This window comes from Cyprinodon tularosa, unplaced genomic scaffold (assembly GCF_016077235.1).
Source record: "Cyprinodon tularosa strain WSP-4 unplaced genomic scaffold, ASM1607723v1 ctg644, whole genome shotgun sequence".
Lineage (NCBI taxonomy): Eukaryota > Metazoa > Chordata > Actinopteri > Cyprinodontiformes > Cyprinodontidae > Cyprinodon > Cyprinodon tularosa.
Window position 1 is genome coordinate 500,124 of NW_024039390.1, and position 13,808 is coordinate 513,931.

At 38.5% G+C, this 13,808-nt stretch overlaps 1 protein-coding gene across 1 annotated transcript in view; it reads right to left on the reverse strand.

Moving 5' to 3' along the window:
* The window catches only part of si:ch211-266k8.4 (TBC1 domain family member 10B), a 91,638-nt gene that overhangs the window by 65,555 nt on the left and 12,275 nt on the right, over nt 1–13,808 (reverse strand). Inside the window, exons 6-9 of the mRNA XM_038308703.1 lie at nt 9,297–9,420; nt 8,780–8,849; nt 5,365–5,479; nt 1,183–1,300 (exon numbers count right to left, since the gene is read on the reverse strand). Coding sequence (XP_038164631.1) covers nt 1,183–1,300; nt 5,365–5,479; nt 8,780–8,849; nt 9,297–9,420 — 427 coding nt within the window. The remainder of the gene's footprint in view (nt 1–1,182; nt 1,301–5,364; nt 5,480–8,779; nt 8,850–9,296; nt 9,421–13,808) is intronic.

The window sequence follows — 13,808 nt, forward strand, 5'->3', positions numbered from 1 at the left end:
TCAGGCCGCATGTTTTTGCAGCTTCTCGTGAATTATTGATATTATTTTAGTGCACAGCACTTTTGCACAACAAAAAGGCATATCTTAATGTTAGAGAGAAAATGCGACCGAGCAGGAGATGAGGAAAAATAGCGCTCACGCTGAAGATAGTCTTTCTCCTGTGTCTTATCTCCTTGCTGCTTTTGACTCGATAGCACTTAACCCGTTTTTCCTTCACCATTCGGTTCTACTCCCAGGATCTTCCCAGTGTAAGGAGATCCTGCCTATGGGGGCAGCCATACCACTTAGTGCTGACTTCTGACCAACCTTTTGCAACAATGCCAAGCAGGCAACAATGACTTCTCACTGTGAATCGGTGGCAGTCAGCCCACTGAAAACCAGAGCTAGAACAAAACGGGTTTGTCAATGGTTGCCTTAATTCATGCATGAGCAAACAGCAGAAGAGGTTCATACATGGATTAAAATCTGACCTTTGGATAAAGAAAATATTTGCATAATTACGGTGGCTTAATGTGACATTTTAGGTCAAACTGCTGCAAAGGGATATCCTAACGATTTTATGAAAAGGCCTTACTTTACCTCTCTGCATGAGTTACTAACGCTTGGATCTTTGCAGAAAAACAAACGTACATAGGTTAAACAAGCTTCTTAAGGGGACATGTTTAAGAACGCCATGTATACATTCCTCATGCACAAACACATGCCAATAAACCAAAACCAGTGATACTACCATGTTGCCATAACTACAGCTCCATGTCAGTAAACCACGTCTGTTGGCACGTGATGCTTGTATTCAGCATCACAAGAAATGGAAGACTAAGACAGAAAGCAGCATTGGCTCCATTGGAGGAACCAATTCATTAAAAAAGGACTTTTTATCCAAGCTTGTAAAAAAAAATAAAAAGACATCTTTCCAAAAACATGGGCAGCCTGGTTTTTCCAGAGAGTTCAGCATCTAAAAAGTTCTGACACTGCGATTCATATTCATGAGATGCCTATGGATTTATTTAGAGTTGAGCCTAGAAACTTTGCTGCAGATTTCTAAAGACGACGTGATGCTTTGGATTATTCATGAATGTGTTCTGGGACGAGTTTCTAAGGCCACATCATTTCTAAGGAGAACAAAATGCAGATCGTGTCTCCACATTTGTTTTATTCTATAACAAGATAAATGTTACTTACACATCTACAGGTACTCTTAACAGCAGTGGTAATATTGCTCCTTCATCCTTCAGCTCCATTAGTCGAGACTCCAGAAGCTCGATGATGCTCAGAGCCGTACGGACAACAGCTGGTAAACCTAACCAGAGAAAAAATTAGGTCACTAAAGATAACAGAACAGGGCAGGTTAAAAACTATACCAGGATTTATACTCCAATTTTAGACAGACAGACAGAGAGATATGGAGAGATAGATAGAGAGAGATGGAGAGAGAGATGGAGAGAGAGAGATAGAGAGAGATAGAGAGAGATGGAGATAGAGTGAGATGGAGAGAGAGAGATAGAGAGAGATAGAGAGAGATGGAGATAGAGTGAGATGGAGAGATAGATAGAGAGAGAAATGGAGAGATGGAGAGAGAGAGATAGAGAGAAATGGAGAGATAGATAGAGAGAGATAGAGAGAGATAGAGATAGAGAGAGATGGAGATAGAGTGAGATGGAGAGATAGATTAAGAGAGAAATGGAGAGATAGATAGGGAGAGATAGAGAGAAATGGAGAGAGAGAGAGAGATGGAGAGATAGATAGAGAGAGATAGAGAGAGATAGATAGAGAGAGATAGAGAGAGATAGATAGAGATAGAGAGATAGATAGAGAGAGATAGATAGAGAGAGAGATAGAGAGATTGAGAGAGATAGAGCGATAGATAGAGATAGAGATAGAGAGAGATGGAGATAGAGTGAGATGGAGAGATAGATTAAGAGAGAAATGGAGAGATAGATAGGGAGAGATAGAGAGAAATGGAGAGAGAGAGAGAGATGGAGAGATAGATAGAGAGAGATAGAGAGAGATAGATAGAGAGAGATAGAGAGAGATAGATAGAGATAGAGAGATAGATAGAGAGAGATAGATAGAGAGAGAGATAGAGAGATTGAGAGAGATAGAGCGATAGATAGAGATAGAGATAGAGAGAGATGGAGATAGAGTGAGATGGAGAGATAGATTAAGAGAGAAATGGAGAGATAGATAGGGAGAGATAGAGAGAAATGGAGAGAGAGAGAGAGATGGAGAGATAGATAGAGAGAGATAGAGAGAGATAGATAGAGAGAGATAGAGAGAGATAGATAGAGATAGAGAGATAGATAGAGAGAGATAGATAGAGAGAGAGATAGAGAGATTGAGAGAGATAGAGCGATAGATAGAGATAGAGAGAGATGGAGAGATAGAGAGAGAGAGATAAAATAGATAGAGAGATAGAGAGATAGAATAGATAGAGAGACAGACAGATGCAGAACATGTTATATCTGACAAAATAGTTTTTATACATTTTTTTTTAATAAAGCATTTAAAATGCCACGATAATCACATTCAATGAATTTTAATGCCATTTAGTGCCTTAATAAAAAAAAAAAAAAAGAATTTAATGACTTTTAAAGATTGTTAATGAGCCGCGGAAACCCTGTATACATACACTCCCCGGCTTGAATATTTTGATAATGGGCCTCAAAGATGCATGGAAGGTGTTCTTCTGAGCTATAACAAGTTCAGTGTCTGTAAATATTAAAGCTTTTAAATGTATGAAAAACGCAGTCTTCGGTAGTTGCTCCTTCAGTAGTGGCTTCTTCCTCTCTGAGTGCCTTTTGGGGAGCGACCAAATAACCTCATTTGCTTTTGTTCTGAGGTTTGTTCACGTTTTGTGCTAAAACAAGTTTATCTCGGTGACATAATCCTTCTCCTGCCGACTAGTGGATAGGGCATAGAGCTTGGAATCCAGAGGTTCTGAGTTCCAGCCCCACTTCCACAGACTGCCACTCTGGGTCCCTGAGCAAGACCCTTAACCCCAGACTGCTCACCAGGCGCCCCTAGATGGGTGCATTTAATCCACGGGATGGGTTAAATGCAGAGAGTGAATTTTATTGCTCTGTACTTGTGACAGTGTAATGACAACAATAAGCGGAGAAAAAAAAAACATGGTGATTTATGTTTATATATACCGTATTTTCACGACCATAAGGCGCACCGTACTAAAAGGCGCACTCTCAGTTATGTGTCCCATTTCTGTATTTAACACACACATAAGGCGCACCGGACTATAGGGCGCGTTTTTTATATACAGGTACATGTCCTCTACTACCTTTAAATACCTCTACTGCGTATTTAAAAATACAGCGGGGGCAAAACTGAGTATGACTGTGCTTTATTCATGTATTTATTACAAAGTATTAATCAAACCTGGCAGCTGGCCGTGAGACAGACACATCGCAGATGACAGAGCTGTGATGACTCCTAAATTAACTTAAAATCCTGAAACCTGCCGACGGAATATGTTCGCTTTTATTACCGGTATCCTGGTGCCTGCAGTTTAAATTATTTAGATGAAAAACACCTGCCAGCCGCCGCGGTGAACCCCAGGCTGCCCAGCCTACAGGCTGCTGATGAAAGGATTTCTCCTGTCGGCGCACCGCTGGTATGTGGGGGTCTGAGCGCCTCCGACCGAAATAGATAATCTGGATGAACTGACTGCAATTATTAAGTTTTCAGGTGGACTTTCTCACTTAAAAACATATTAAAACTACTTTATTCCCACTGATCACAGCAAATATAGCTGCAAGATATAGATTATTTAGATGAAAAACACCTGCCAGCCGCCGCGGTGAAGAGGAGGAGACCCGCCCAGAGGCTGCTGTTGAATTAAGTTTTCAGGTAGAAAAATACAGCGGGAGCAAAACTGAGTATGTTTGTGCTTTATTCATGTATTTATTACAAAGTATTAATCAAACCCATCAAAGTCATCATCCTCTGTTTCTGAATTAAACAGCTGCGCTAAATCAGACATGCCAATTTCCCCTTCTTCGCTGTCAGTCACTTTCCGTGCAGCGCGGCTCCTCAGAAATAATGCCGGCTTTTGCAAAAGCTTGAACAACAGAGCCAGCAGACACGTTAGTCCAAGCATCTACAATCCATCCTCTAAACGTGGCGTAACTTGCCCGGCGCTGTCTTCCACTTATCCTGAAACTGTGGTCTCTGTCGGCCATCCATCGCTCCCACGCCACTCGCAGCCTTACTTTGAACGGCCGCTTCACACCGATGTCGAGCGGTGGAAGTTCCTTTGTCAGACCCCCGGGTTAACGGCGAGCACAGCATCCATTTGATTCACCATGTTTTTCTCATCAGCTGTGAGATGGGCACGCATGGAGTCACATTAACTGCGATGGTGATGCGTGGAAAAAAACACCTGTTCTCCTCACATACACCTGCCTCAGCCACGCTTTCATCATCTCCTCATCCATCCAGCCTTTTTCATTTGCGTTAATATCATATGTCATCAGAGCGCTGTGTCTGTCTCGCTGTCAGCTCCCAGATCAGCTTCTCTGATTGGTTGATGCGGCGCGTCCAGCAGCAAAACTTCAATTTTTCCATCTCGAGCAGCAGCAGCGCGTTGGCGGTGCGTCAGATGCTTAAACGCTCCTGACGCGCTGCGCCTGCTGCACAAAACGCGCTGCGGGACCTTTTGCTGCACCTATACGCGCGTCAACCGTTGACTTTGCATGTAAACTTGCTGCTTCTGCTGCACCTGCTGGGTCCGGTTCACACCGATGTCGAGCGGTTGAACAGCGAGCACAGCGTTAATTTGTTTCCCCATGTTTTTCACATCAGCTGTGAGATGGGCACGCATGGAGTCACATATTAACAGCGATGGTGAGGGGTGGAAAAAAAACACCTGGTCTCCTTACGTTCAGCCACTCTTTCATCATCTCCTCAATGAGGTGGTCTCAAAAGTGGCAGTTACAACACACATAGGGCGCACCGCACCATAGGGCGCACCGCACATTTTGAGGGAAAAAAAAGACGTTTAAGTGCGCCTCATAGTCGTGAAAATACGGTATTAACTACGCCTGTGAATGCCATGGATCCCTTTAATGTTCTGCATCAGCCTTTTAAACAAGAGCGATAAAAATTATCTTTAGGTGTTCAGGCTTTAGGCTTTTAGCACAAATAAAACTAATCTAAACACTCCAACTAAAGAATTATATACAGTATAAATATATACTATACTATATTCTCACATAGTTTAACTAAATCCCCAATCAAAACTGTAAAATAGGATTTTTTTCTATTCAAATATGAAAACCCAACAAAGATGCTCTCAGTATTTGGTCTCTATTTCGTTTTGTTTTTGTGTGTTTGTGTATGTGCAGCACTTGCCTTGCAATATGATGAGATCCCAGACAGCCAGAACAGAGTCCCAGCAGGGCAGGGAAGTGAAGAGAGTGAGAAACCATGGCATCACGAAATGGACTGATAAGACTCCAGCCGAGTCCTGAAGGGAGGACAGAAAACAGGAAGGAGTGACCAACAATGTATTCAGGCTCTTTTTATGGACATTTGTGTCAAAATAATCTTTCTGAATGGATGCCAATTATCCAGCAACACATAATATTAACTTACTGTAATGTGAAATTTGCAAATTTGTTGTATACGGTAACTTTAGGCAGAATTTAGTTCTAAAACCTTCTGTGTTCAACCGGTTAGATCTTCAGCCCATCTCCCACCATCTGATTGTAATAAATAATACCTCTAAGCCAACTGCTAATGTAAAAACCTGCCTTAAAAAAAAAACACCAAGTATCTTCAGCTGATCTCCGCTGAACAAAGTGGAAAATGCACCAAGTCTGCTCTGCTTGCTTGCCTCGATTCTGCAGAAAATCAGAACCAGCTGGAGCTTCATCAGATCAAGACTGTGGAGATGTTGGTGAACTTCCAGAGAACAGGAAGCAGAACACCCCCCCATAACACTGTCTATTCAATTCAGTTCAATTCTGCTGTGGATCGCTTGTGAAGGGCGTCACACTGACAACGTTTGCAAGCAGGTCCAGTTCAGACTGTATGTCGTAATTTAAGAAATAAAACCTTACAAAAAAGCTTCTGGTCATATTTTGTAGAGTCCGTCTTTTCTACAAGGTTTAAAGTCACCAACAAAACAGGTCAGAGCCAGACAGAAGCAAACAAGGGCTGCAGAGATCATCTAATCAACCAAAAAGAGAAATACTGTCTCTTTAATTCTGATCCATTAAAAAAAATAAAAAAATTTACCTTCAATTACCTGTTTGCTTAGTCGGTTGTCTCTCATGTGTGTACTAAGGCTTTAAAAAGGTTTGTTTGAAAATTATTGAATTCTTCTAAGATGTTGAGGAAAGTTCTGGAGTGGAGATGTACAAATGTGCCTGGTTTATAAAACAAAAACCTACAAAAATATTTGACAGAGATTGTCAGAGAATATAAACTGGTTGCAAAGAGACGGACAGTGATCTACGGTGTGGTTGTGTTAAATCTTAACGTCAGGCTGCTAAACTTGAGTTACTCCATAAAGCATAAGAACAGGAAAGGAAACGGTTCTACTGTATATTATGATAAGTTAAAGCCACTAAAGCTGAACATTTTCTTATGAATGAGGTTGTTCTTTGTTAAGCCACTAAACTGACCTATGAGTCATTCAGGCAGGAAAAGGGATCTTAAAAGCAAAACCATAAACCATTTATCTGACGATAAACTATATATATATATATATATATATATATATATATTTATTTATTTATTTATTTACAGTGCATTTAGTCAATAACAGTTATAACAATGACACTATTTTGTTACATTAATCTATGCGACAAAGATGAATTCCAGAAAAAAAAAAAAAACTTTATTTATTTTTTTTTTATTTCCATTATATTAATGAAAGAAAACTGGATGGCAAAATATGAAAAAGAGAGATAACGCTTTCCTTCCATGTTTCTTTAGGTGAAAAATTGTTATGATTTGAGAAGTAAACTGGGTGGGTTGGCTTTGCCTCTCACACATCTCAATCAATCAATCAAAACTTCTTTTTTGTCAACTACAATTTAGACTGTAATCGAAATTTCAGTTTCAGTACAACCGTTCATCACAATACGTCACATACATTCGGTTGGGGGGGCTGATCTCTTCACTAATGCAGTAAAAAACTAAATTTTAACTGATTCCAGAATCGAAAAAGTAGAATTTAGACAAGTTGTAGCTTGCCATTCTATTCCTGTTTGTACATGTTTTAAATGGCACTCTGGAGGAAAAAAAGGAGTACGTCATGGCTATGACTGAGGCATTTACACTAGTAGGATGAAGTGGGTTTTTTTTCAACTCCATAGGACCAGAAATCCCCCAGTTTGGTAAAAGTAGTAAAAAAAAAAAAAAAAAAAAAAAAAGTTAAAATATATTTCAACTGCAGTTTCTGAAGTTTAAGTTTTTATTGTGGCGATAAACATTTATCTGTCATTATTTGGACAAAATCGATTTGTACAAACCCAGACAAATTCGATGTTACTCATTATCTGTCTAATGTGTTGTATAAATGTTTATTCAAGTCAATTTGGAAAAATAGATTCTACGGTGGGAGTCCTTAAATGTTTCTCTCTGTCAGTCTTTTCACACATGGATCTAAGAGGACGACTGAATGTGCCGAATGAATGCTTCATTCCCATTTTGTATTGTGGGAAAATGACATCCCTGCTGGAATGTACGCCGTGTAAAACTGCATCAACAATGACGAGCCTAAAGCCAATAGAGTGAATGGCTGAGGAGGCCCATCTGATGATGGATTCATTACACAGGCCTCTAGCAGAAGACTTACTCATCTCTTGGCTATGTGCTCTAAAACGATTGTTTGCAGTGAATTTATCTTGTTTCCGATATTATATTCTAAAGTCCACAGCAAACAGAAAAATCACAAGTTTACACCCATTTAAAAAATAAACATTGTGTAAGAATGAGACCAGGTACGGGATCCTCATGGGATAAATAGCAGGATTGTATCTTTAACAGAAACAGTACATATTTATTCAGAATCCTTGCTTTTCTCTTTTAAAGAAAAGCAAAGATTCCGCTTGTTGGTAATAATAAACTATGAGTAAGTTGCAGCCCCTTCTTGCTACATTTAAGGAAAAACATGATTACATGCAGTAACTGTGTGAATTTCAGTCACAAACAAGAAATAAAATCTGAGTAATAATCACAGTTCTTTAAGAAACAGTTTTCTTGAGGAAGCCTTTATTAAATGCATATATTTTTTACCAGTAATAGTTGTTAATGTGCAGCCATGTCTGCTATGCCATGCAGTCGCAACCACAAAGATGGCAATGATTGTTTTTGTTTGCTTTATTCATAACCGCTTAATCAATATCAAGATAGTAAGTCAAAATACTCAAAGTGCACGAAGGACAAAGGCATTAAAGAACCACGTAATAATCAATCCCATTATGGAGAAATGTCTTTATCATGATCAAAACAAGGAAAAGTGTCAAATAAAAAAAGTATGTCTATCTATCTATCTATCTATCTATCTATCTATCTATCTATCTATCTATCTATCTATCTATCTATCTATCTATCTATCTATATATATAGATAGATATCTATCTATCTATATATATATATATATAGATAGATATCTATCTATCTATCTATCTATCTATCTTTTTTTTATTTTTTTTTATTACCGCTGTCTAGTTTAGCCCTTTGAAGTTTTATTTTTTGCAGTATAAGGAACATGTGAACGTGTTGGGTGTTAAACCAAGGAACCTTTGTTTCTCACCAAGTGCTTGGAGAGCTGAGCCTTCCTGTGTTTGAGGAACTGATCAAACACCTTCACCTGATGTTGGACTCTGATTAGAAGAAAAAAAAAGGCCATTTGATTTTGTATCAGTGAAACAAACACAAAGTGACAACAAGGAGGGACTGTGGATGAAGTTTCAGGTAATGGATTTAACTATACCGATAACAGCATGATGTTCTGGGCTTTATCTTTGGTCTCATTTATATAAAACGGTATTTGAAAATGTAAACAGTTTTGGCTGTTATACCACAATGCGTTTTTTTTTTCTTTTACCTATTTGAGCCAATGTAAAGAGTAAGAAATAAAAAGATGTGGACAGTTTGACTTTGTCAAACTGTCAGGAACCTTAAGTGAACGGCATCAGAAATAAACGCTAAATACTTGAACAGTACACACTTCTCCGAGAAATCACCATCAATTTTCACTCTGATTTATGGTTTTACAAAACTGTAATTTAAAGCAAGGCAGTTTTGTGCCCCTTTAAACCAGTTCTTACTTCGTGAGACTGAGGTCAAACAGTTCACCCAGATATCTGGGTTTATCCAACAAGGCTGCCAGAGCCCAGAAAGCCTCCTCCTCTCCCAGCTGCATCAGCAGCACAGCAGCTATGTAGGACATGCCTGCATACAAACACAAAGACACACTAGTATCATTTTAACTCTAAAGGACAAAAATTACTTTAAGAATTGTTAATACAGAAAAAATGTGCCAATGTGTTGTAAGATAACAGCCAGATTCTGTAAAATTAGCAGGATGATTGTTTATATTCCGGTTAGCCAAAGCTAAAAGTTGTAAAATAATTTCTAACTTAACTGATCAGTATTTGAAATCATATTAAGGTAAGAAAAATGAAACGGTCCATGTCAATATGGATGGACAGTTTAAGTGCCAATATTGCTTCTTTTTTAAACATTTACATAATTAGAATTGCGCATTGATAACAGATGTTGTGCAAGTATCAATTTAAACAAAAAATGAAACATTTCTTAACAAATCAACACTCTAACAATGGATGGTTAATGGAGGAAGTGTCGATGCAAGTGCCGTACTTAATCGGCGAATGTGTGCAACCATCAGCCGATGTAAGAATGCTACTATTGGCCATAAATATCGTAAACCAAATCTCTCATGGGGTTTCAATATCATTACCTATATTTGATGTTATTTTACAGTTCCTTTGGCCACCTAATCTAGATGAAAATAGAAAATCCTTCTTACATACTCTCTGTATTAACAAGGTGACAAACTTTCATTTTTTTTATTTTGGTCTTAGGGCAGTAGAGGCCAAATGGAACAACAAAATGACTTTTCTGTAGATTTATAGTTTTATATATATACAGTTATATAACATTTATTCTACTAGTTGAAAATGAACAGGTGTTGTTTACACAAAGTTAAAAGTGTGTAACTTAATTTGGGAAACTGACTGAGCTAACCTGTCATTTACCGACCATGTCTTTATATCATGGTCTTACAGTTACTTAGTTCAGCAAAAACAGAGCTTTTAAGTTTTGTTATCCATCTGGTAAAACGTCATTTATCATAGATAAACGAACACTAGAGTTGCACCCAACTCAGCATGCGGACTCTGCATTATGTTATCATTGTCTGGGCTACCCACAATGCTTTACACCAACATGGCAACTTTCAGACAGTCATGTAGTGACAGGTCAAAGGTATGCGCATGGCCCAAGCAGACCTGACCACCGGAGCAGATCTGGCAGCTACACCGTTAATCATCTGTTGAACTAAATCGTGAATAATACAGAAGAGAAATAAAAGAAACTTGGGAATTAAAACAAGCTGTTGTGATGTATCTGATGAGATGCAGAGTTTAATCGGAAACTGATATCCAAAGAGGATCTTATTAAAGAATTAGATTTCTTTTTTTGTGGCTCAGCTGCTGTATGTTTAAAACCTACTTAGCAAAAAGTTTGAAGATGGAAATAAAGTAGAAGAACAGAGAGAAAGAATAAAGACACTGATAATAATAATGGGTTAAAGAACAGTCCTTTAACACCAAGTGGTTAATTTTTGAATGTTATTTATATGGAAAAGGGGAACTGGCAAGATGAGCAACTTGTTTAAAGCTATTAAATAATGCTTGGTTGATTGTTTGAATTAGCGAAGAACACAGGAAAGGATTAAAGACAGATTAGAGAAAGACATAAGGTGCGTTAGGATATCTGCTACAAAGGACACCGGTGACGACATCAGGAAGGAATAATGAAACTAATGAGGTCACAAAAACCTAGATGTCCAAAGTGGTTAGAGAATTTGCTGATCAACTACTGTAGTCACTGCTTCCCTTTGTGAAAATTTTATACAAGCAGGTATGGCAGGTAAAACACAGGGTATAATGTGGAACAGATGAGGGAGAACAGAGAGGATGATGAAGCAGGAGAGAAGTAGATAGTGACTGTTTTCAGAAAGTGTTGCATTTCATAAATCAGTGAATAAATAGGATTTATTAACCTGAAAAAAGTAAAATAAAGACAAATCTTTGGAGGGAGAAGGTAGGCATGGGAGCTGGGGTGTTTTGTGTCTCTATAATCCTTAAAGGGGTCATAGAATGTAAACCGAGTTTACATTGTCATACTGTAGATGAATAACAATAGTTCAGTGGGTGAAATAGACATACAGAGAAGTTCAAACCCCATCGACTCCTCCTTTCTCAGCAAATCTCACAATTCTAAACTTCCACCATAAAACGCCCAAATTCAAACGAAGCACCAAATTGATGTCAATTCGAGAACGTTGCCTTATTTAGTTCTGTCCTGTACTTTTGTCACGCCTCGAAATTTACATACTTCACTGGCCCAAGAACATGAATAGAGGTAGATGTAAGACACCAGTTTAGCCGTTTAGCCTACAGATGGGTTTACTTCTACAACAATTACAAAGCAGACAGTTTCTCTATTGAAAATGAGTGAGAACCACAGGCGGAAATGCAGTGTTCCAGGCTGCACGCATAAAGCGAACATTTTTCAGTCTTCCCAAGGATCCGAAGACTCGACAGGCATGGATTATTTTTGTCTATCAGAAGATCCCTGCTAAGTTTGATGCTCAGCTGTTCAAATGCTCTAATCATTTTACGGAAGACAGCTTCGACTGCTGGGCCGCTGACTGGACCAGACCTCAGCAGACAGCCATGAGCTGCCCGTCCTCAGCCAGAGGAGGCAGGCAGGGGGAAGCACGGGGCAGCCGTTGTACAGGCCATCATCAATAGTTTGGGTTTGTTTGCTCTGTTGTTTCATTCTAGGGCTTTTAACCAGGCTTGCATTAGGGCGCATAGAACAGCAAATATGCCATTTTCAGCCAAACCAATGTTACACACCCTATACAGAGACCTTAAGGACCAGCAGCAAATACCATTAATTATAATCATTCTATGACCCCTCTAAAGACTTCACCATCATAGGGGCCAACAGGGGCCAGTGCCCCTTAAAATGAGGGTGTTCATTTTTTTGAAATTTAGAAAAAAAACAAATGCCATAAAAATTAAATACGATTTCAAATTATACTTTCAACAGATTCCATATTTTTATCACATCATAAAGGGGTCAAAATGTTTATAAACGTATAAATTTTAGTTGAAACAAAATAATATAAAATGGTTTTGAATGTCAACTTTTTACCTTATAGACTGAGAAACTCAAAAAGCAAACATAAAATAATAAGAATTTTATCTAAATTCTTCCCCTTAGCTTGAAAAAACTCAATTACTTTTAGTATTTTAATTACACTTTTATTTTTCTTATTTCTTTTCTTTATTGCAATTTTAGATTTTCAAATTCAAACCCCTATTTTAGTTTCAAATTCACATTACAGTTTCAGGATTTTTTATTTATACTTTCAAATCAGGTTTTTTTCACATTCAGATTTTGACCCTAATCTGACGGGAGTGGGCGGGGAAACGTGAGTGACAGCTGCAGCAGCCCTGTAGAGATGCCCTGTTCCATGTTGCATTCACGGACTGTGGGAACTCCAAGGACTTGGGCAACACATTCTCAACAACACATTTGACATTTTTGATGAAATCCTTTGAAAAATATTACATTAAAGACATTTACACTGGAACTGTCACTAATAACCATTCCAGGATGGGTTAATATATATAAAAATATACAGTAATTGTATAAACTATAAACTTTTCTATGACCGCAGAGTAAATTCTACGGTCGTTCACTGAAAGATGGCGTCTGCACCGAGTGGCTCGAGCAACACAGCTAATCAGGTAAGAAAGGATAATAACTTTCATCATGTAATTTTTGATCAGGACCTGACATTTAAATCTTATATCAAAGAGGTTTCTAGAATTTTCTTCTTTCATCTGCGGAATATTGCAATACTTAGAAATCTCCTGTCCGGGGGTGATGCTGAGAAACGAGTCCATGCATTTGTTACTTCAAAGCTGGACTATTGTAATTCTTTACTATCAGGAAGTCCACAAACTGTAGTTAAAAGCCTTCAGCTGATCCAAAATGCTGCAGCCAGATGATGATCATTAAAAACAGGGATCATATCTCTCCTATCCTGGCTTCTCTTCATTGGCTTCCTGTTAAATCCAGAATAGAATTTAAAATCCTCCTTCTCACATATAAAGCCTTAAATGGCCAAGCTCCATCTGATATCAGAGATCTGATTGTTCCTTATGTTCCTAACAGAGCACTTCGCTCTCAATCTGCAGGTTTACTAGTGGTTCCTAGAATTTCTAAAAGTAGAATGGGAGGTAGATCTTTTAGTTATCAGGCTCCTCTCCTGTGGAACCAACTACCAGTTTTAGTCCGTGAGGCAGACACCCTGTCTACTTTTAAGGCTAGGCTTAAAACTTTCCTTTTTGATAAAGCTTCTAGTTAGAGTGGCTCAGGTTATCCTGAGCTATCTCTATAGTTCTGCTGCTATAGGCTTAGACTGCTGGAGGACATAGGGCCCCCTATTTCATAATTTTGCTTCATTCTATCTCTATTCTCCCACTCTGCAAAATCTGTTAGTTCAATCTCTAACG